Below are 24568 nucleotides of genomic sequence, written 5' to 3'. Positions count from 1 at the left end.
CTGGGTCCAAAAGGATCTTGCTGTGATTTACGTCATAGAGTGTTCTGCCTATGTTTTCCTCTAAGAGTTTGATAGTGTCTGGCCTTACATTTAGGTCTTTAATCCATTTTGAGTTTATTTTTGTGTATGGTGTCAGGGAGTGTTCTAATTTCATACTTTTACATGTACCTGTCCAGTTTTCCCAGCACCACTTATTGAAGAGGCTGTCTTTTCTCCGCTGCATGTGCTTGCCTCCTTTATCAAAGATAAGGTGACCATATGTGCGTGGGTTTATCTCTGGGCTTTCTATCCTGTTCCATTGATCTACGTTTCTGTTTTTGTGCCAGTACCAAACTGTCTTGATTACTGTAGCTTTGTAATATTGTCTGAAGTCAGGGAGCCTGATTCCTCCAGCTCCATTTTTCGTTCTCAAGATTGCTTTGGCTATTCGGGGTCTTTTGTGTTTCCATACAAATTGTGAAATTTTTTGTTCTAGTTCTGTGAAAAATGCCAGTGGTAGTTTGATAGGGATTGCATTGAATCTGTAGATTGCTTTGGGTAGTAGAGTCATTTTCACAATGTTGATTCTTCCAATCCAAGAACATGGTATATCTCTCCATCTATTTGTATCATCTTTAATTTCTTTCATCAGTGTCTTATAATTTTCTGCATACAGGTCTTTTGTCTCCTTAGGTAGGTTTATTCCTGGATATTTTATTCTTTTTGTTGCAGTGGTAAACGGGAGTGTTTTCTTAATTTCACTTTCAGATTTTTCATCATTAGTGTATAGGAATGCAAGAGATTTCTGTGCATTAATTTTGTATCCTGCTACTTTACCAAATTCATTGATTAGCTCTAGTAGTTTTCTGGTGGCATCTTTAGGATTCTCTATGTATAGTATCATGTCATCTGCAAACAGTGACAGCTTTACTTCTTCTTTTCCGATTTGGATTCCTTTTATATTTCTTTGTCTTCTCTGATTGCTGTGGCTAACACTTCCAAAGCTATGTTGAATAATAGTGGTGAGAGTGGGCAACCTTGTCTTGTTCCTGATCTCAGTGGAAATGGTTTCAGTTTTTCACCATTGAGGACAATGTTGGCTGTGGGTTTGTCATATATGGCCTTTATTATGTTGAGGAAGGTTCCCTCTATGCCTACTTTCTGCAGGGCTTTTATCATAAATGGGTGTTGAATTTTGTCGAAAGCTTTCTCTGCATCTATTGAGATGATCATATGGTTTTTCTCCTTCAATTTGTTAATATGGTGTATCACGTTGATTGATTTGCGTATATTGAAGAATCCTTGCATTCCTGGGATAAACCCCACTTGATCATGGTGTATGATCCTTTTAATGTGCCGTTGGATTCTGTTTGCTAGTATTTTCTTGAGGATTTTTGCACCTATGTTCATCAGTGATGTTGGCCTGTAGTTTTCTTTCTTTGTGACATCTTTGTCTGGTTTTGGTATCAGGGTGATGGTGGCCTCGTAGAATGAGTTGGGGAGTGTTCCTCCCTCTGCAATATTTTGGAAGAGTTTGAGAAGGATAGGTGTTAGCTCTTCTCTAAATGTTTGATAGAATTCGCCTGTGAAGCCATCTGGTCCTGGGCTTTTGTTTGTTGGAAGATTTTTAATCACAGTTTCAATTTCAGTGCTTGTGATTGGTCTGTTCATATTTTCTGTTTCTTCCTGTTTCAGTCTCAGCAGGTTGTGCATTTCTAAGAATTTGTCCATTTCTTCCAGGTTGTCCATTTTATTGGCATAGAGTTGCTTGTAGTAATCTCTCATGATCGTTTGTATTTCTGCAGTGTCAGTTGTTACTTCTCCTTTTTCATTTCTAATTCTATTGATTTGAGTCTTCTCCCTTTTTCTCTTGATGAGTCTGGCCTAATGGTTTATCAATTTTGTTTATCTTCTCAAAGAACCAGCTTTTAGTTTTGTTGATTTTTGCTATTGTCTGCTTCATTTCTTTTTCATTTATTTCTGATCTGATCTTTATGATTTCTTTCCTTCTGCTATCTTTGGGTTTTTTTTGTTCTTCTTTCTCTAATTGCTTCAGGTGCAAGGTTAGGTTATTTATTCGAGATGTTTCCTGTTTCTTGAGGTAGGCTTGTATTGCTATAAACTTCCCTCTTAGAACTGCTTTTACTGCATCCCATAGGTTTTGGGTTGTCGTGTCTCCATTGTCATTTGTTTCTAGGTATTTTTTGATTTCCCCTTTGATTTCTTCAGTGATCACTTCGTTATTAAGTAGTGTATTGTGTAGCCTCCGTGTGTTTGTATTTTTTACAGACCTTTTTCCTGTCATTGATATCTAGTCTCATAGCGTTGTGGTCGGAAAAGATACTTGATACGATTTCAATTTTCTTAAAGGTACCAAGGCTTGATATGTGACCCAAGATATGGTCTGTCCTAGAGAATGTTCCATGAGCACTTGAGAAAAATGTGTATTCTGTTGTTTTTGGGTGGAATGTCCTATAAATATCAATTAAGTCCATCTTGTTTAATGTATCATTTAAAGCTTGTGTTTCCTTATTTATTTTCATTTTGGATGATCTGTCCATTGGTGAAAGTGGGGTGTTAAAGTCCCCTACTATGATTGTGTTACTGTCGATTTCCCCTTTTATGGCTGTTAGTATTTGCCTTATGTATTGAGGTGCTCCTATGTTGGGTGCATAAATATTTACAATTGTTATACCTTCTTCCTGGATCGATCCTTTGATCATTATATAGTGTCCTTCTTTGTCTCTTGTAATAGTCTTTAAAGTCTATTTTGTCTGATATGAGAATTGCTACTCCAGCTTTCTTTTGATTTCCATTTGCATGGAATATCTTTTTCCAGCCCCTCACTTTCAGTCTGTATGTGTCCCTAGGTGTGAAGTGGGTCTCTTGTAGACAGCATATATACAGGTCTTGTTTTTGTATCCATTCAGCCAGTCTGTGTCTTTCAGTGGGAGCATTTAATCCATTTACATTCAAGGTAATTATCGATATGTATGTTCCTATTCCCATTTTCTTAAATGTTTTGGGTTTGTTATTGTAGGTGTTTTCCTTCTCTTGTGTTTCTTGCCTAGAGAAGTTCCTTTAGCGTTTGTTGTAAAGCTGGTTTGGTGGTGCTGAACTCTCTCAGCTTTTGCTTGTCTGTAAAGATTTTAATTTCTCCATCAAATCTGAATGAGATCCTTGCTGGATAAGAGTAATCTTGGTTGTAGGTTTTTCTCCTTCATCACTTTAAGTATATCCTGCCACTCCCTTCTGGCTTGCAGAGTTTCTGCTGAAGGATCAGATGTTAACCTTATGGGGATTCCCTTGTGTGTTATTTGTTGTTTTTCCCTTGCTGCTTTTAATATGTTTTCTTTATATTTAATTTTTGATAGTTTGATTAATATGTGTCTTGGCGTGTTTCTTCTTGGATTTATCCTGTATGGGACTCTCTGTGCTTCCAGGACTTGATTAACTATTTCCTTTCCTGTATTAGGGAAGTTTTCAACTATAGTCTCTTCAAATATTTTCTCAGTCCCTTTCTTTTTCTCTTCTTCTTCTGAGACCCCTATAATTAGAATGTTGGTGCGTTTAATGTTGTCCCAGAGGTCTCTGAGGCTGTCCTCAGTTCTTTTCATTCTTTTTTCTTTATTCTGCTCTGCAGTAGTTATTTCCGCCATTTTATCTTCCAGGTCACTTATCCGTTCTTCTGCCTCAGTTATTCTGCTATTGATCCCTTCTAGAGTATTTTTAATTTCATTTATTGTGTTTTTCATCATTGCTTGGTTCCTCTTTAGTTCTTCTACGTCCTTGTTAAATGTTTCTTGCATTTTGTCTATTCTATTTCCAAGATTTTGGATCATCTTTACTATCATTATTCTGAATTCTTTTTCAGGTAGACTGCCTATTTCCTCTTCATTTGTTAGGTCTGGTGTGTTTTGACCCTGCTCCTTCATCTGCTGTGTGTTTCTCTGTCGTCTCATTTTGCTTATCTTACTGTGTTTGGGGTCTCCTTTTCACAGGCTGCAGGTTCGTAGTTCCCGTTGTTTTTGGTATCTGTCCCCAGTGGCTAAGGTTGGTTCAGTGGGTTGTGTAGGCTTCCTGGTGGAGGGGACTAGTGCCTGTGTTCTGGTGGATGAGGCTGGATCTTGTCTTTCTGGTGGGCACGTCCACGTCTGGTGGTGTGTTTTGGGGTGTCTGTGGCCTTATTACGATTTTAGGCAGCCTCTCTGCTAATGGGTGGGGCTGTGTTCCTGTCTTGCTAGTTGTTTGGCATAGGGTGTCCAGCACTGTAGCTTGCTGGTCGTTGAGTGAAGCTGGGTCTTGATGTTGAGATGGAGATCTCTGAGAGATTTTCGCCATTTGGTATTACATGGAGCTGGGAGGTCTACTTGTGGACCAGTGTCCTGAAGTTGGCTCTCCCACCTCAGAGGCACAGCGCTGATGCCTGGCTGGAGCACCAAGAGCCTTTCATCCACACGGCTCAGAATAAAAGGGAGAAAAAATAGAAAAAAAGAAAGAGGATAAAATAAAATAAAATAAAATAAAGCTATTATAATAAAAAGTAAGAAAAAATGAAGAAAAAAAATTTTTTTTAATTTTTTAAAATAAAGTTTTTAATTTTTTTAAATAAAAAATAAGAAAAAAATTAAGAAAAAATTTATTAAAATTTTTTTTAATTTTTTAAAATAAAAAAATAAATTATTAAGAAAAAATTTTTTTAATTTTTTAAATAAAAAGGATAAAATTATTAAGAGAAAATTTATTAAGAAAAAAAAATTTTTAAGTAAAAAAAAAACGGACGGACTGAACCCTAGGACAAATGGTGAAAGCAAAGCTATACAGACAAAATCTCACCCAGAAGCATACACATACACACTCACAAAAAGAGGAAAAGTGGAAAAATTAATATATCCTGCTCCCAAAGTCCACCTCCTGAATTTGGGATGATTCGTTGTCTATTCAGGTATTTAACAGATGCAGGTACATCAAGTTGTTTGTGGAGCTTTAATCTGCTGCTCCTGATGCTGTTGGGAGTGATTTCCCTTTCTCTTCTTTGTTCGTACAGCTCCGGGGGTTCAGCTTTGGATTTGGACCCGCCTCTGCGTGTAGGTTGCCTGAGGGCGTCTGTTCTTCGCTCACACAGGACAGGGTTAAAGGAGCAGCTGCTTCGGGGGCTCTGGCTCACTCAGGCCGGGGGGAGGGAGGGGTACGGAGGAGGCGGGGCGAGCCTGCGGCGGCAGAGGCCGGCGTGACGTTGCACCAGCCCGAGGCGCGCTGTGCGTTCTCCCGGGGAAGTTGTCCCCGGATCACGGGACCCTGGCAGTGGCGGGCTGCATAGGCTCCTGGGAGGGGCGGTGTGGAGAGTGACCTGTGCTTGCACACAGGCTTCTTGGTGGCGGCAGCAGCAGCCTTGGCGTCTCATGCCTGTCTCTGGGGTCCGCGCTGATAGCCGCACCTCATGCCCGTCTCTGGAGCTCGTTTAGGCGGCGCTCTGAATCCCCTCTCCTTGCGCACCGCGAAACAAAGAGGCAAGAAAAAGTCTCTTGCCTGTTCGGCAGCTCCAGACCTTTTCCCGGACTCCCTCCCGGCTAGTTGTGGCGCACTAGCCCCTTCAGGCTGTGTTCATGCCGCCAACCCCAGTCCTCTCCCTGCGATCCGACCGAAGCCCGAGCCTCGGCTCCCAGCCCCGCCCGCCCCGGCGGGTGAGCAGACAAGCCTCTCAGGCTGGTGAGTGCTGCTCGGCGCCGAGCCTCTGTGCGGGAATCTCTCCGCTTTGCCCTCCGCACCCCTGTGGCTGTGCCCTCCTCCGTGGCTCCGAAGCTTCCCCCCTCTGCCACCCGCAGTCTCCGCCTGCGAAGGGGCTTCCTAGTGCGTGGAAACCTTTCCTCCTTCACAGCTCCCTCCCACTGGTACAGGTCCAGTCCCTATTCTTTTGTCTCTGTTATTTCTTTTTTCTTTTGCCCTACCCAAGTACGTGGGGAGTTTCTTGCCTTTTGGGAGGTCTGACGTCTTCTGCCAGCATTCAGTGGGTGTTCTGTAGGAGCAGTTCCACGTGTAGATGTATTTCTGCTGTATCTGTGGGAAGGAGGGTGATCTCCGCGTCTTACTCTTCTGCCATCTTGCCCAGACCCCACAAACTGTCATTTTTAAGATGAATAAAGTCTGAGGATCTAACGTGTGACTATAGTCATATGGTGTGACTATAGTTGATAACAGCGTATTGTATAATTGAAATTTGCTAAGAGAGCAGAACTTAAATGTGTTCACCAAGAAAAAAGAAAAAGAAAAAAATTGGAAAAAAAGAAGTATTCAAATGTAATCATTACTATTTAGTGCAGTAATCATGAAAAAAAAAAAAAAAAGACAAACTACAGACTTGGAAAATATTTCCAAATACTATATCCAACAAAGGACTTCTAGTTAGAATATATAAAGGACTTATAAAATTTAATGGTAAGAAAATAAACAACCGAATTTAAAAATGGGCAAAAGGCTTTAACACACATTTCAAGAAAGAGGCAATTAAGCAAATGAAAAGATGTTCAAAAAGATGTTCAATATCATTAGCCTTTAGGGAGATGTAAATTAAAACCACTATGAGATACCACTACATAACTGTCAGAAAGACTAAACCAAAAAATTAAAAAACTGACAATACTAAGTGCTGAAATACATTGGAGCAAATGGAACCCTCCATACGTTGCTTTGGGAATGCAAATTGGTATAGCTAATCTTTAAAACAGTTTGGCAGTTTCTTATAAAGTGAAATGTCTACTTATCAGATGACCTAGCAATCCCACGCCTTGTCATTTAACCAAGAGAAAAACATATTCACACAAAAACCTGTGCCAAAGATCCACAGCAGTTCTGTTCATAATTGTTGAAAAGTGGAACCAACCCAACTTGTCTTCCAACACGTGGTTGGATAAAGAAGCTGTGGTCCATCCATGCAATGGAAAACTACTCAGTGAGAAGGTGCAAACTGTTGCTACATGCAACACTTGAGTGGCTCTCAAAGGCCTTATGCTGCGTGAAAGAAGCCAGTCTCGGAATGTGATGTACTGTAGGATTCCGTGGATAAGATATTCTCAAAAAGACAAAATTATCATGAAAGAAAACCATTCAGTGTTTGCCAGGAGTTAGGGGTGAAGAAAGGATACCTTACCCTACAAAGTGACAGCACAGTATTGAAGTGATCGAACTGTTTTACATTCTGATTGTCACCATGGTTACACAAATCTAGATATAACTGAATTTCATTGAATCATACTTCGAAAATGTCAATTTTACTATTTGTTAATTTAAGTATAAAATAAAAGCTTTACTGAGGAGTATAAAAGAAAATCTGTATTGATGAAATCCATATCATCTTCTTAGATTGACAGACTCAATATAGAAAAATGTCATTTCTTCCTAAATTAGTCCTTACATTTTGTGAAATCCCAATTCCAATGGAAGTGAGGAGAAGAAGAGGACTTGATGAAAATATTTGATAATCCTTTAGTCCATTTGGAAGAAAACACATTTAATAAAAAATATTCAAGAATAGGACAGGCAATTTCGTGTTAGATTTAAGACGTATCATAACATTACAATAATTAAAAGACTGCTTTACTAGTGCCAAAATAAACGTAGAAAAGAATATAAAAACTTAATACACAAAATGAAAGTTACACAGGAATTCGGTGTATGAAGTAGGTGGCATATCAGTAATGGATAAAAATCTGTAATTTTTTAAAAAGAAGAATATTTAGAAGTCAACCTCAACAATAATTTAAAATGAATTCCAAAATGAATAAAATCAAAGATGGATACTTATTTATTTAATATTTATTAAAGTTAAGGACGACCTTACTTAGAAAACATCATAAAGGAAAAGTCACAAAGTAAAAGATTGAGATTTAAAAACACCTAAAAAATCAAAAACACTATGAACAAAAAGGAAATGAGAAAGGATAAACCAGAATATTTGCTACATAAAAGAAAAGGTATAAATAAATTAATATAAAGGAAATACTTAAAACCTAAGAAAAGAGGCATCTCAGTAGAAAATAATAAACAAAAATGCATAACCAGGTTAATGTCTTTAAAAATAGCATTTCTAATAAATGAGAAAATGCTCACTAGCTTAAAACATAAGTATTAAAATATTTAAAAATCACTTCCATATGTTTGTTGGAATTAATTATGCAATATCATAATACACAGTATAAATGAATGCATTAGAAGACATATATTTTAATATACTGAAATAGAACTGAGATATCTAAAATAACATATTCAAATTCAAAGACAAAGTTTAAAAATCTTTACAGAAGACCAGCTTGCAATATGATTCAAAAACCTTTAAAATATACACACCTTCCTTTATACGTCAAGGGAATAATTAAACATGAATGAAAATGTTTAACTTTGGAAACAACCTAAGTATCCAATAACAAGGGATTCACTAAACACTTTATGGCGATTCATATAATGCATTACTGCACAGTCGTTTAAAATGAAGTCGATGTGCATTCAAGGTCAGGAATTTCCTGTTCCTCAGTGCAGAAAAGCAGTTCAGAATGGTTTACGTACAAAACGGTCTCATTTCACAAATGTTATAAAGAATTGCATAGAATAGTCTGGATGGATATACTTCAAGATACTACATCCGTGTGTAGCAGAATTTTGGGCTTCTCTGAATTTTCTCATTTTTCTACAATGTGCAATTTGTGCAATTTTGTGCAATTCTTTTTAACTTGTGCAATTTGTAAATTTTTAAAAATTTTAATTAGAAAAAAAAAAAAAGTCCTTTTGGAAAGCGGCTATTTTTCTCCATGATCTCACCCTGCAGCCTATATGGTGTTTTGTTTCCTTGAGCCGATAGGAGAGAGATTCCTTCCTGTTCCATCACAGAGATGTAGTGACAGCACGTCTGTGACATCTCTGCCATAGGAGAACCACCTGGTCCCTGTGAATTGCTTCCTTTTGAAAGCCCAGTTCCCGGAGGCCCTCAGGCGTGTTTGGAGCCAAAGCCTTGTCTGTCTGCCTTCCACTTCTCTGTGATTTCTTCTCCAAGCCCTGGTACGTCCTCTTCTGATCCGCCCTTAACAGGTCCCTGGACAAAACTACTCATGGAAACCCCACATCCCATGCATCTAAACATTTCAAAAGTGATAAATCAAGCTAATAAACTGTTAAACATGATATATTCTATTCTCCTATTTTGACAAATATTCCTTCGTAACAACAAAACAGAAAAAAATGTGCTTAAGTCTATTGTTTTTATATGTCTGAAAGTTTTGGCAGAATACCAGAGGGAACTCGATTTGATTGTTATTGCTCTGCTCGGTGTTCCGTGGATGGACCAGTGACGTGTGGGTGAGTAATAAAATGGAAACACACACACATCATGAGCAATTATATCTTCTGCAGTACAATTCATTTCTCCTGCTTAATTTCAGCAAAATACTAAGTATGTTACCATCAAGATTTTTATAATAGTTTTGTTCTGGTGGCAATAATGATCTAAAGCAGGGGTTGGCAAACATTTTCTGAAAAGGTCAAGGTCATAAATATTTTAGAGTTTGCCGGCCATCTGGTCTCTGTCACAACTGCTTGACCTGCTGTCCAAGTTCAGAAACAGCCATAGACAATAAGTAAGCAAACAGGCGTGGCTGTGTGTCCATAAAACGTTACTGACAAAAATAGTTGGATTTGACCCATGGGCCACCTGTGTCCCTCTCGGAGGGTTTTCCCCTTCTTGGTGGCACATCTGGCAGCTACGCCGATGGTGTGGGTCTAATGGACCCTCACCGGTTGCTCTCCTGAAGTTTGTTTTGTCCGTTTGCCTCACTTCACGATGACGCCATAGATTTGGAGGTTTGTTTTGTGTCACCAGAGTGAGATAATTTTGGAAGTTCTGTTAGTGAGGCAGGATGTGGGTCGTTTTCTGTTGTTCAAACCCAGGGATGCTGATGGCAGAGTCCTGATGGCGAACTTTAGAAAGAACATCCTGGCAGGCCGGGGCCCCAGACCCTGCAAAATAATAGCTTCACGTCACTTTTCCTGTTTTAAACTTTAAAGACATATCGATAAGCACCCACTCTGTGTGTCCAGAACCTACCAACCAACCAACCAACAAAAAAATCAAGGAAACCAAAACAAAAAATGCACCATTGTCAAAATGTAACAAAGAACCTTCTAAAATGGCAGGGTTTTCCTCATCACGCCCTCGGCCTGTCTCTCAGCTGCCTCACCGTCCTTAGATTGTCGACCTCAGGCCAGGAAAGCACGGTTCTTCCTTCATCTGCAGCGCCGTGTGTGCAAAAACCTGATGATTCCAGGCTGATGAGAGGGCCCCACCCACAGTGGCACAGAAGCTGATAGCGCAGCTCTCACACCAGTCGTTTATAAAAACCCGTCAGGAGGCAAGATGCGCCGAGCCGGGGGGTGTGCGGGTCGTGGCTGCAGAGCCGGGAGAGCTGCCCGCCAACCCCGACCTGGGCCCCGCCCACTCTGATGAGGAATTCCACATCCCCTCTGGATTGTCGATCTTAGAACGCGCTTAAAAGTACCAGCTAGACGAGATCGGGCGCGTTCAGGGTGGTAGCAGCCGCATAGCACAGGGAGATCAGCTCGGTGCTCTGTGACCACCTAGAGGGGTGGGATAGGGAGGGTGGGAGGGAGGGAGACGCAAGAGGGAAGAGATATGGGAACATATGTGTATGTATAACTGATTCACTTTGTTATAAAGCAGAAACTAACACACCATTGTAAAGTAATTATACTCCAATAAAGATGTTTAAAAAAAAAAAAAAAGTACCAGCTAGGATGAAGGACAGTCAATCCTCCCTTTAATTAGGGCTCGTGTTTAATGCACCTTTCCTGCCTCAAAAGTACCATGAGGGAATTTCCCCTGCAGGGATGAACTTTATGTTTTAGGGAGCTGAAACTTCAAGGTGGTCAAACCCCGAGCATGCCGGATTTCTAGAACTGGAGAAGAATTCTGTATCGTGGAAAGAACAGTGAACCAGGGCTCAGGAGACCAGAGTTAAGCCAAGCCTCGGGTCCATCTGGCTGCACGTCTTTTCAGAACTTCCTGCCTCTGTGAAACCACGGGGCTGGGTCGGGGGCTTCTGAGACCCTCCCAGTTCTCAGCGACGCTGCCCTACATGGCAGCCCAGTACACCGGCTTCCTCTTCTCCAGCTCGTGCTTTTGTTTTGTTAGCTTTTATTTTCTATTGGAGTAGAGCTGATTTACGGTGTTGGGTTAGTTTCAGGTGTACGGCAAAGTGATTCATGTATCTATTCTTTTTTCAAATTCCTTCCCCACATAGGTTATTACAGAGTATTGAGTAGAGTTCCCTGTGCTATACAGTAGGTCCTCGTCGATTATCTATTTTATATATAGTAGTGCATATATGTTCCTCCCAAATTCCTGATTTATCCCCCCACCATGTTTCCCCTTTGGTAACCATAAGTTTGTTTTCTGTGTCTGTGAGTCTGTTTCTGCTTTGGGAATAAGTTCATTTGTATCATTATTTTTTTAGATTCCACATGTAAGTGATATCATATGGTTATTTGTCTTTGTCTGTCTGACTTACTTTCTCCAGCTCATTCACTCTTGATCTCTTCTGTCTCTCATACACACACACACACACTTCTAAGGGTTTCTAAATATTTTTCAGGCTCTAGATCGTGACCAATTTAATCTCAGTTTATCTCTTGTTTTCTATGGTCATTTTTTTTTTTTTAATTTTTATTTATTTATGGCTGTTTTGGGTCTTCGTTTCTGTGCGAGGGCTTTTCTCTAGTTGTGGCAAGTGGGGGCCACTCTTCATCGCGCCGCGCGGGCCTCTCATTATCGCGGCCTCTCTTGTTGCGGAGCACAGGCTCCAGACGCGCAGGCTCAGTAATTGTGGCTCACGGGCCTAGCTGCTCCGCGGCCTGTGGGATCCTCCCAGACCAGGGCTCGAACCCGTGTCCCCTGCATTGGCAGGCAGACTCTCAACCACTGCGCCACCAGGGAAGCCCAAGACGTTTCTATTCAAACTGAATTTAGATGTCCCCTCCGTTCCTTGAACACGCAAGCTTTTCATTTTGCTCTATCTGTTGTTCAGTTGAAATGAAACCTCAAGGTTGCACTTTTCTCAAGCTTGCCTAGATGCCAAGTGTTCGGAATCACTGCATATCTGAAGATGGTATTTGGATACTACTTTCAATGAAATAAAACTGAGCTCAGTCGAAAGGTCTCGTTCTCTTTCATCTTTATAAGCTCTGGGCCCTTATTACTGAAGTCAGGGCCAAGCTCCCCCTCCCTCACCTTCATTCGTCACAGCCTAGTTATTTTGCTCTTTGGTTTGCCTTTCTGTGTGAACGCCTATGAAATACTTTCTTTACCCTCAAATTCTAAAACATTTTGCTAATACCTTTCAGAGTGTAGGTCTCTACCAGGGCCAGAGCTAGCGTGAGGCATCGGTAGCACACAGGGTGCAGAAGTTGAGGAGGTAGATGCTTCCTCTCTGGGTAGTGCAGTGTTGAATTCTTCGCATCTGGGTAGAATAATAATTGTCCCTTTCTAGCTTGATGCATAAAGAACATCTGACATCCAGAGGCAGACCCACTGTGGACAAGTGGCAAGTTCCTATCTTTTTCTAGGTGCTTTCTTAGGCTCTGATTTTCTTATAGATTCTGCCATTATTATTAGCGGGTCTGTGAATTTCAGTTTTTAAGGGTGTTAGGGCTTTCCTTCTGGATATTCTTTGATATTTTGTTAGGACTTTGGGAGAAGCTCATCTGTTCCCAAGAGCCAGACACTATTTTAAAACAGAGTTTGGGACGCTGTAAACAAGGTTAGAAATGATATTTTAAATCTTACGAATACATGAGTTTCCCAATGAAGTAAACTTAGAAGGAGAAAATCAGAGGGTGAAGCGACGAGCCTTGTAAGTTACTGGTCTATTTTTATACTTCCTAAGAGCCCACAAATGAGAAAAATTGTGAAATTGCTTGGGAAACTCTGAGGTCCCACACAAACATCAAGGATTCTTGCTTGAATTTATGATCCCAGATAACCCTTGCCCCTTCCCTTTCAGGGCTGCCCTTCTTTCTGACCTGAGAGATGTGTTTCCTGCCCTTTCATGGGTCACCCCAAATTATCAACCAAGAATTCTTGACTTTTCTCTTCTCCTCTCAGTGCCAAGGAACATTGCGTTGCTTTCTTGAAATAAGCTTGTTTCCTTTGTAATTAAGCCTGGGAAGGGTGAGAACCATGCCTTTCTGTCTCTTTAACTTGACTGTTCAGAGGTTTAGAAGGAACCTGCCATCAAGGGCACTGGGAAACGTACCAGCCTTTAAGTCTGATGCTTGACTATCTTGACGACAGTTTGCTTATTAGATCTGCGCATCCAGATTCGGTCAGTGTGGGAGCTGGTTCAAAAACAATACGTCTTCCTCTCCCACAGAAGCCAACTCAAAAAAACAATGAAAGAGAGTTTTCTTTCCAGCCTCACAAGGCACGTTTGGCGGCTGGGGGCGGGGGGGGGGGGGTGGGGGGTGGGGAAGGGGAGTCCCACATAACAACAGCAGGAAAAGAAATATCGATGTGGCTGGGCCTTGGCCCCAGGGACGCAGGCCCGACAGCGCCGGAGTTTGCTTTGCTTCCTCTGCTCCAGGCTCACGCCACCAGGGCCCCCGGGAACCACCTTCATGCCGTGGCCGTGAAAAGAGCATGTTTCCCCTCGAATTTTCTGCTTTTGCTGGAGGCTTCCAAAAACAGACACATGGTTCTCTTTGGTTGCAGAGACTTAAAAAAAAAAAAAAAAAAAAAAACTGTATGTGTACACGGCCAGATTTATTTATTTCTCCAGGTAAATTACCTTTGCCTTACCACTCAGGTCCTTCTCTTACAGAAGAAGGCCTTTGAAAAACATGTTATGTCTATTACCTGTTCGCAAGATTCCAATGAGTTACACTCTGGGATGAATAGGGAAGTAGTGCATTTAACATTCCTATGTTTTGACAGAACGTCAAAGATGGCTACACCATCCACCCAAAGGCTCTTGCTGACGTTGCCTGGGTGTCTGGGACGGTGGAAGGAGCGTGTGCTTTAGAGCAGAATAGACCTGGCTTTTCATTCTGTCCCTTTCACTCATTGCTGTGTGTCTTTGGGCAACTCACGTTACCTCTCTGAGTCTATTATCTCACCTGAGAAATTATGCCAGTAATTCTAGCTTTTTGCTGTTGTGAGACACAGGAACGAATACATCAGATCTTGGCCTATGGTAAACGCTTAGTAAGTGCTCATTTGCTTCTGTCTTCATCATGTTCTTCCTAGGACACTTGGATTGAAATCTTGTCTGCCCTGTATGTGTTATTGGTAACAGTGCCGTATCTGGGAACCTCACCTTCTAGCAGTGACATCTTGTTTTGATGTTTTGGGCACAGAGGACGCATGGGACAGAGATGGGTCTCCTTCATCCCTGCCCTCTTAAAGGCAGTGAGAGCACTCAGCTGGTGGACTTGTTGGTCTTTCTGGTAGCTCCAGGCATGAGGGACATGCCACTACAGCCTTCGTCTGAACCAGCCTGAGCACTTTCCCTAGGCATCTGTTACGGGAGCCGCATTCTTTCCGACCTCATTGATTTTGAAATCAATTCTGTTGATGCAGAACTGCCCTGCTTAATGATTTACACACATCTTTTTTATTTGATTGGTGGAGTCACACTTCAGAACAGAGCAGCAAGTGTGAGGCTGTGCAGAACTTTGAATTTGACAAGTTACTAAGGAGTGAAAGCCCTGAATCTGCATGGGACCTGAGAGGTGGGACGGCCTTCGAGACGTGGAGGACGGTGGTCTTATTTTGCTTATGAAGAAACCAAGGCCCAGAGAAGTTAAGTGACCTGCTCAAGATCACACAGCTTTTAACATCAGAATCAAGACTGAATCCACATTTCTCTTCCCAGTTTTGAGTTTCCCATAAAACTGTGGTTTCTTCATGGAAATATGTGATCCATCTGAGCCATATTTTGGGATAAAGCCAATCATGTGTTGTCTTTTGTCTCCATTAGAATTCTTAGGCAGAAATCTTAACTTAAAAAATTAGCCTTGGGCTTCCCTGGTGGCACAGTGGTTAAGAATCTACCTGCCAATGCAGGGGACACGGGTTCGAGCCCTGGTCTGGGAAGATCCCACATGCCGCGGAGCAACTAGGCCCGTGCGCCACAACTACTGAGCCTGCGCTCTAGAGCCCGCGAACCACAACTACTGAGCCTGTGCTCTAGAGGCCGAGCCTGCGCTCTAGAGCCCGCGAGCCACAACTACTGAGCCTGTGCTCTAGAGCCCGCGAGCCACAACTACTGAGCCTGTGCTCTAGAGCCCGAGCCTGCGCTCTAGAGCCCGCGAACCACAACTACTGAGCCTGTGCTCTAGAGCCCGCGAGCCACAACTACTGAGCCTGCGTGCCACAACTACTGAAGTCCACGCGCCTAGAGCCTGTGCTCCACAACGAGAGAAGCCACCTCAACGAGAAGCCTGCACACCGCAATGAAGAGTAGCCCCCGCTTGCCACAACTAGAGAAAGCCCGCGCGCGGCAACGAAGACCCAACGCAGCCAAAAATTAAAATAAATAAATAAATAAATAAATAAATGTATTAAAAAAATTAGCCTCAACTCTACTGAAGGAGAAACTTACACTTTTTCCCCCTTTTTTAAGAGGAAGGGGGCCCTACTTCTTTCTTGAAAGGAACTGTTTTGGGGGTTTCTTAAAGTAAAATTTCTATAATTTTCAACCTGTAAAACTTTGGGATCTTCTTTGAAAACGTGTTCCGTCCATAAGTCAGCTGTGCAGCCTCCTCCGTTCTCCTATCAACGTTCCTCTCGTTCTCACCACCTTTTCCTCTCTCACTATCAGCCCCTAACCCAGGTCTTCAGCTCCTCAAGCCCTGGATTACACCGGAGGAGCCTTGCAGAATATCTAACTACCTGCACGAGTTTCCTGATCCGTCCTGACTTGTGCTCCGAGTCAGATTTAATCTACCACTGACACTAGTCACACACTCACCTGTTCAGTCTAATTTCATACAGTTCCCCTGTTTCAAACAAATTTCTTCATCTGTGTTCAATTCAGAGTCTGGGCCTTTCAGGCTCTTCACAGCTACCCTCTGGGTGAGTTTCACACGTCCTTGGGTTCTCCTTCCGTCCAACTGGCTCCATCCAAGTCACCTCTGGCATACCCTTTTCCCATCCCTCTTGTCTGCTGACTTCCTCTCATCCGATGCAACAGAAATAACCTGGCCGTAGGCACTGGGAGGACCTCCGTCACCTTCCATATACTGACTGGGGGAACTTGCACCTGCAGGTTTCCCTCCCTGAATTTCAGCTTCTTCATCAGAAAAATTGGGGAGCATAATGCCTATCTTAAGGGAGAAAACCATTGATGAAATGTTTTGCAAGCGTAACATATTCTTCAGATACCTCTGCTTGTGTCCACACCTTAGAGACACATCTTCCATGATAACGTGAATCCGGTAGTGCTTTTAGCGCCGGGAGAATCTCGTTTGGGGCAGAGGCCAGGCAGCTCCTGTTCTGATACTTACCTGGGGTGTGGGGCAAGAGGTCACTAAGAGGACCACTGGTTCCTAGAAATGGGAGCTCAATTCCTTTCCCTTTATGACCTAAACCTCCACAAACTGGAGATGTAGCTGCTTTAGCAAATGCCCTTGTTTGAAATCCATGTGTTCCTTGGAGAATTATGGAAAATTGGTCCATTTATTTTTTTATAAGTGCCATAAACTTTTTATTGAAGTATAGCACCACTCAGAAAAGGACACAGATCCTGGCATACAACTCAGTGACTTTTCACAAGGTGGATACACTTGTGAAACCAGCACCCAGGTCCTGCACTGGGATATTCCTGACTTTCCAGAAGCCCCCTGTGGCCCCTTTTGGTCACTAAGCACCCCCCTCCACAAAGGCAACGGCTGTCCTGACATCTAACACTACAGGTGGGTTTTGCGAAACCATCTGGTATATACATTTTTGTGACTGGCTGTGTATGTGAACATTGTGTTGATGAGAAGATGCTCTTCTAGGTTTCCTTCCAAAAGTTTTACTATTTGACCATATTCACCTGTATATCTGCAAGCCATCTGGAGTTGATTTTTGTATATGGTAAGAGGAGAGGTCCAGATTTATTTTTCTGTATGAATACCTAATTGACCAAACACCATTTATTAAAAATACAAGGGGGAAGGGTAATTTTTTAGGTGGAAGCACCTATAGAGAGGGGGCCAGTGGCAGTTCCAGTGGGAGGGTGGGGCAGGACGACAACAGGAGGGCAGGGGAAACGGCCCCAGTGGATACGAAGGGCGAGACGTATGCGGTGGCTTCCTTGTTTATACGTTCTCCAGTGTGCTGTATGCACGGAGACTGGGCTGTGGCGTGCCATCGGGGGCTGCCTCTGGGTGGCGCCCCTGGCCGCGGAGGTGGGGCAGGTGCGCGCGGGGCCGGGGTGTTCCCGAAATGGGGCCCGGCTGCTGGCTGCTCAAAACCCAGTCCAGGAGCAAGTCGTGGGAAGGAAAGGTTGCGTTACTTCGGAGGCCGGCAACCGGCGGGCAGGGCAGAGGCTGATTCCCCCAACCCACAACTGGGGGCAAGAGCTTTTATAGGCGGAGGGACGGTGGTCTGACCAGCGTCTTCTTGATTGCTGCAGGTACAGCTAATCTGCAGTTCCAGGGTCGGCTTGTCCCCATTGCCTTGAGGCCGGTTCTCAGAATCGTGGCAGCTCATGTCATGGCTACAGCCTGGTTGTAATGTAGTTAACGTCTCCTACCTGCTGGGGTTTCAGTGTCCACAGCTCCCAGGATACGGCTCAGAATATTACCTATAGCCCTTGGGAAGGTCCTTGACTTTGCTTACTGACTAAAGTGTTAACTATTTTGTTCTGTTCGACCACTTTTCTCTGCTTCTGCATTTTCTCACTTTCCTGATTAAACTTATTCTTTGGCTAAAGTTTTTCCATGGGCAAAAGGCAGGCTGAGGACATGGGGGGGAAGGACCACAGGTTCCTGCTCCGTTTCAAGGGCAGTGGCATTTTGTCCCAAGGGAGGCCTTGCCTCTGGGACTGTCAGTGGCCTATCAGCGCTGCGGTGGGGGGGATCCTGTGGGTCATCTTGCTACCCCCACCATCAACTACTCACTTGATTTAGGGTTTGAGTAGAAAAGAAGCTATTTGGCTGGTCTATCATGTTCCTACTAGGCCTTAACCTTTCCCCAGCAGTGGACAGACAACTGCTCAAATAACTCGAGGCCCACGGAGACCCAACCCAGCCCCGTGGGACTGATCAGACCCCCAAATGAATTCCCCGGGACACTGAGGTGACACAGTGTCATGAATCAGATGGCAGTGGTACCAAACAGCGTCCCTCTTGGCACAAGTGCACCACACACACACCCCCATAGACACACATGCGCGCGCGCACACACACATACACACACATACACACTCACACACACACACGGGAGGAGACGGGTGCCCCTGAGACGCCAAGCTCACCTCTCCCACCAGAAGCAGCCAGCCGCTGTCCTTGCAGAGAATTCACTTCGCCAGCTCACAACTCGCACGTCAGCCTCCTCACCATCTGAACGCCCTCAGCAGGAGGCCTCAAGCGAGCAGGTGTGTGGACGGCCCAGGAACACGCCCGGGGGTCTCTGATCTCCTCTGGACCCGAGTCATCCGGACAGAATGGGGTTCTCCCGACTGCTGGGAATTCTGTACACCAGGCGTCACTTTCTTAAGAGCAGTGCTTCGGGGTGTTCCTTGTAGAAATTGTCGTGCTGACACTTTGTTACAATCCAGATTTCCCAAGCTCTTGGCTTGATTTTTCTGGCGAGATTGGAAAGGTTATGAGTAGCGCGTGGTCACCCCTCTGGCAGTTAAAAAATCAGAAGCGCTATAAACAAAAGGGTAAACAAAAAGGTAAACCAAAAGGAAATGAGAAATGACACAGGCCACGAACATTTCTGATCTCAGCTCCATAAAATCTCATCATGATTATATTCCCCTTTGGTCCTGCAAGAGGAAAGCAAGGCCACCATCTTCTTCAGGTACCTCATGCTAGTGTTTAATTACCTGCAAAGCCAAAAAGACTCATTTATCTAATTCAAGCCTATCGCTGCAATTTGAAGTCTTTGCCCTCTGGGTGAGTTCTCTTTTTAATAAATCAGGGTAAAATAGACATAACATAATATTTACCATCTTAACCATTCTTATGTGTCCAGGTCAACAGCGGTAAGTACATTTACGGTGCTGAGTAATCACCCTCCAGAACCCTTTTCATCTCAAAAAACGAAAACTCTGTCCCCATCAAATACGAACTCCTCATCCCCCCACCCCCAGGCCCTGGCGATCACTATCTTACTTTCTGTCTCTGTGAATTCGGCTCCTCTAGGGACCTCATACAAGTGGAATCACACAGTATGTGTCCTTCTGTGTCTGGCTATTTCACTCAGCATAAAGTCCTCAAGGTTCATCCACGTTGCAGCAGGTGTCAGAATTCTGTTCCTCTTTTAAGGCTGAATAATATCCCACTGCATGGATAGATCACATTTTGCCTGCCCATTCAGCCCTCTATGGATATTTGTGTTGCTTCTACTTTTTGGCTATGGTGAATTCTCCTTTTGTTCTTTGGGGACAAAGAACAAATGTGTGGGACACACCTGGTAATAATCGTTCATTTGCTTGTAAAACCCCTTCTCCTCCTTGTCATCTTCAGGAGAAAACAAATAAGCGTCTCTAATTTTTCTTTATTATTCTAGTTTCTACCCATTTCTCCTCCCCCATACTTACTATAAATGTCTCCAAATTCTTTTCACTACGGAGAAGTGAATGGACTAGCCAATACTGTCTGCCTGGAAATTAAGGCATCCTAGGACCTCCCCTTCCCATCGTTCAGTGGAATTTCTCACCCTCCACCCCAGCTTGTCCTGTCTTTAGACAAACCTCAAATGTCTTCTCATTGCGTACACCTTTCCGCTCCCCTCGCATGCCTGGCGTTTCTGCAAAGCTCTCATCGTACTGGGACGGCTCTTTGATTGCCCATCCCAGGCCGAGCCCTGCACAGAGCAGTCACAGTACATGCCTCACTCTGGTAAGGAAGGAAGATTTCTAAGTTTGCCTAAACACCTCGAAATACAATATTCCAAAGTACATGTGCATTTTGTTTTATGTGATAGAGGAGCTCTTTTCTGAACATTAAAATTCAAATCGCAATAAGAAAATGAATGTAGAATTTAAAAGGGAGATTGCTATTTAAGGAATTCTGTTGTGAATCCTTTTACCAAACAACTGTCTGTGCTCTACAACGTAAGCCTCATTGAGGATTTATTTACACTTGCACGTCTTTGTTTTTGAAGAAAGTAGATTGCAGAGAGTTCATAGTTAACCCGGACTCCCCATCCCAATGGGGATGCTAAACCCGTCAGCTTTCCTCGTCCTGTAGATGACAGTAATTAATGTGTTTTTCCTCTGAAATCCTATTTTAGCTGTTTCCTCTTCAAACTCCTCCTATTTTGGAGAGCTCTTTTTCCTACTCTATTGAGATAATTTAAAATATGGTTTCTTTTTTTCAGAGATATTGGTAACATTTCCTCTGGGACGGCACATTCTGCAGCTTTAATCTCTGCTGAAAGGCTACTGCGGAGTCTGCGCTTTGCCCCAGGGCCGGAGGGCAGGAAAGCTGAGATTACCAGCCAGTAGCTCCCACGTGAAGCATGTTATTATCTCTGTCGTACTGGCCGAAATATGAGGTCGAGTGGTTAAAAGTCAGAGATGATAGGGAAAGAGGCAAGAATGCTGACTTTTTAAAAAAATCACCAAATACTCCTTCTTATAGTTTCAGGGATGCTTGACGTTTGCTTTTACAGTCCAAAACTTTGTCATACCTTTCAGCCAATTTTCTTCCCGGAGACAGTCCAACAACAGTTTCTGGATAGATCTCCGGGCTCATCTTATAAAAGTGTAACTAACCTTCCAAAGTAGGTTGGTCTAGCCCATTTCTCAGTTCCATGAAGGGAATATATATATATATATATATATATATATATATATATATATATATAGTGTGTATGTATATGTATATACAGTGGTGAAATCTGTGAATTCATGTCACACGGTGGCTCCAGCATTGCGTCGGCAGTAAAGACAGTCTGTGTCTCCCCTGTGTCAACACTGACCTCCCTGGTCTTCGCTTTATCCTACCCAGACCTTCAGGCATTTTTAAGAAATGGGGAATGGGCACACATTAAAAGTTCTTTTGAAAAAGGAATTGCAGATTTTTAAAACAACAAAGAAAAAAGCAACAGAAATGAGATGTCTAATTATCATTTCCCCCTCCAAAAAAAAAGTAAAGATAACCTGACTGAAATATCAAAGAAGGCAAAAGTGTGAGAAAACCTGTGTCATTAAACTAACACAGCATCAGTGGCTTATGGCCACAGCTGTTGAGGAATCTGTGCCGGGTTAATGCAGATGGGCACCAGATTGTTTATGAACCAGTTGATATGATGTCTGAGATAAACTTCAAAGTAATTCATTTAGAAAAATACTAATTGCCAAAATTGACACAAGATGAAGCAGAGTATTACAAAAAACAATAACCACAGAAGAAACTGAAAAGATACTTGAAGATTCTAATCCCTTTCTTAACCTCTACCCCAAAAGTACCAGTAGTAGGTGGCTTTGTAGGTGACCCATCAAATTTTGAAGGGATAGAAAATTATTTTGCTATTGAAACTTCTCTAGGATATAGAAAAACATGAAACATTTCTCAACTCATTTTATCTGTGGAATAATTCATGTTCTCACAATTGATTAAGCTGTTGATCAAAAGAAAAACTAAGGAACATCTCATTAATGAATATGGATGAGAAATCCAAAGCAAAATAATGATGAATCAAGTCTAGGACTATATTGAAAGAATAATATACCATGATCAAATAGGGTTTATTCCAGGAATAAAAGTGGATCTAATATTAGGTTATTTATCAGTTTGGATCAGTGGATCAAAGGACAAAATACATTTTGTCATTGCAATAAATCTCCCAAATACATTTATCTAATATTGATTTGAACAATGTCTATTTCTTATAAAACTTGGAATTAGAAAGACGGTGCCTTAAAATTAGAATATATATATATATATATATATATATATATATATATATATATAATGTGTATTTCACATATATCATAAATAGTGGCTTTAATGGCAGTACACTTTTGGAAGAATAAATAGGTTTTATCTCTCCTGCTTACGCTTTTGGACTGGCTTCGAGACCCATCACTTCTCAGCAGGAACGCATGCTTGAACTAGGTAGCAATCTCTGCTCCATCAAGACTCCAACAGGATTTTTTTTTTCCACATGACAAAGTGATTCTAACATTCATCTGGAAGAATAAACAGACAAGAATCATTAAGAACGTTTTGAACAACAGAGTCAGAATTTACTTTGATGTACATGAAAATATACCATAATGTGATAACTGGGCCAATGGAAAGAGGAACCAAGATATTTAGACTACTGGAAGGATGGCATTTCAAATTATTAGATAAAAGATGGATTATTTCATGTCTTGTTTGTTACAGGAAAATTCAGGAATTATAGAGAGAAGTATTTTGTGTACTATGCAATGGTATTATGTTGACTGTAATTGCTTTGTTTGTTAGAAAACTACAGAAAGGGCTCAGGGTATTTTAACACCATCCCATAGTCATATAATTGTGTTTATGACACTATCCTAATTCACCTAAAGAATTTGATCAAGGTTATTTTCTTACAGCCTTGTGGGTTGATAATTATACAAAATAAAAATTACACAGCGCTTATTCTATACCAGGCACTTTTCTAAGCTGTTGAGGTATATTAATACGCTTAATCATCACAACAACCGTAGGAGGTCGGTAGTATTATTATTTCCCATTAAGTGCATCCACGAGGAACCAGGGGTGCACAGCCTTGCGTCTGTGCGACTTCTCCGCGATCACGGTCACACGTCTATTAAGTGGAGCGGTCGGTACCTCAACTCAGGCTCCGGGTCTGTAAGACCCCACCCCCCCCCACCCCTCTCCCGGGAAGGAGCTCGCGGTGGCCATCAGGGGAAGGCAGGCGCTCAGTCTTCAGGCTCTAACGTGCCTTTCTGCTCCGCCCAGGGACCTGATGCCGAGGACCCTGGAGGGGCAGATCACCATGGAGAAGACGCCCAGCTACTTCGTGACGCGCGAGGCGCCCGCGCGCATCTCGGCCATGTCCAAGGACACCAAGCTCCTGGTGGTGGTGCGGGACCCGGTGACCAGGGCCGTCTCGGACTACACGCAGACGCTGTCCAAGCGGCCCGACATCCCCAGCTTCGAGAGCCTGGCCTTCAGGAACCGGACGGCGGGCCTCGTGGACCGGGCGTGGAGCGCCATCCAGATCGGCCTGTACGCCGAGCACCTGGAGCGCTGGCTGCGCCACTTCCCCGCCCGGCAGCTGCTCTTCGTGAGCGGCGAGCGGCTGGTGCGCGACCCGGCCGGCGAGCTGGGCCGCGTGCAGGACTTCCTGGGCCTCAAGCGCATCATCTCCGACAAGCACTTCTACTTCAACCAGACCAAGGGCTTCCCCTGCCTCAAGAAGGCCGAGGGCAGCGGCCGCCCTCACTGCCTGGGCAAGACCAAGGGCAGACCCCACCCCGAGATCGACGGCCAGGTCCTGCGGCGGCTGCGCGACTTCTACCGGCCCTTCAACCGCAAGTTCTACCAGATGACGGGCCACGACTTCGGCTGGGACGGATAACCTTATAATTTAAAAAGAAAAAAAAAAATATCAGAAGATAATATATTTTTTTTACCAATCGGTAGAGAAGAGGCAGTTTAATATTTGCGCTGCTGATATGTTTCAGTATTTTTTTTCCATGAATGTTAAAGAGATTGTTCTCGCCTCCGCCCTCACCGTCATGTACAACTGCGCGCGCAAACATTTGGATAAACAAAAAAGGAAACCCGCACGCATCTAAATTCTCTCCATTTTCCATTTTCAGTTCACGTCTTATATGCACAGTTATGAAGTATGAGCATCAGTTGCCATTAACACTTAAAGAAAATCCTGAGGGTATAGCTCGTGCTCTCTCTCTCTCTTTTTAGCAAAGCCCGGATAAGACTGATGTCTGCCCTTGTGTTTTTCTCCCTTTAGTTTTTCTCCTGCGCCACTTTTTCTTAACGCCTTTCCCAGTTAGTGATGCTGTATGTTTGCACATCCCTTCCCAGTTACCACAGTGCTTTCAAATACAGTATCTTTCTTGATCCTGATACTCAGATGTGATGTAATAACATAAGGCATGGAGATTACTACCCCCGTTTTACAGATAAGGAAACTGAGTCTCAGGGAGGTTAAGTGATGTGTCCTGAGGCCAGATGGTGGACTCTGGACAAAACCTCATCTTCCACTTGTTCCCTATTTTGTGCCACTTTTTCCAGTGAGAATGGGAAAGGCACAGACATCATTTAGAAATGGTTAGCTAGTCTGGGGACCAACAGAGAGGGTTTCCTGTTGCTTTCTAAGTTCTAGGCTAGCCTCTATGGCACTCAG

At 43.0% G+C, this 24568-nt stretch overlaps 1 protein-coding gene across 1 annotated transcript in view; it reads left to right on the top strand.

The window, feature by feature from the left end:
- Positions 1-23776, top strand: part of HS3ST3A1 (heparan sulfate-glucosamine 3-sulfotransferase 3A1) — a 90740-nt gene extending 66964 nt beyond the window's left edge. Inside the window, exon 2 of the mRNA XM_068530750.1 lies at positions 23155-23776. Coding sequence (XP_068386851.1) covers positions 23155-23776 — 622 coding nt within the window. The remainder of the gene's footprint in view (positions 1-23154) is intronic.
- Positions 23777-24568: the final 792 nt, after the last annotated feature.

This window comes from Eschrichtius robustus, chromosome 20 (assembly GCF_028021215.1).
Source record: "Eschrichtius robustus isolate mEscRob2 chromosome 20, mEscRob2.pri, whole genome shotgun sequence".
In the NCBI taxonomy this organism is placed as follows: domain Eukaryota; kingdom Metazoa; phylum Chordata; class Mammalia; order Artiodactyla; family Eschrichtiidae; genus Eschrichtius; species Eschrichtius robustus.
This window is presented reverse-complemented; position numbering and strand designations above follow the sequence as displayed.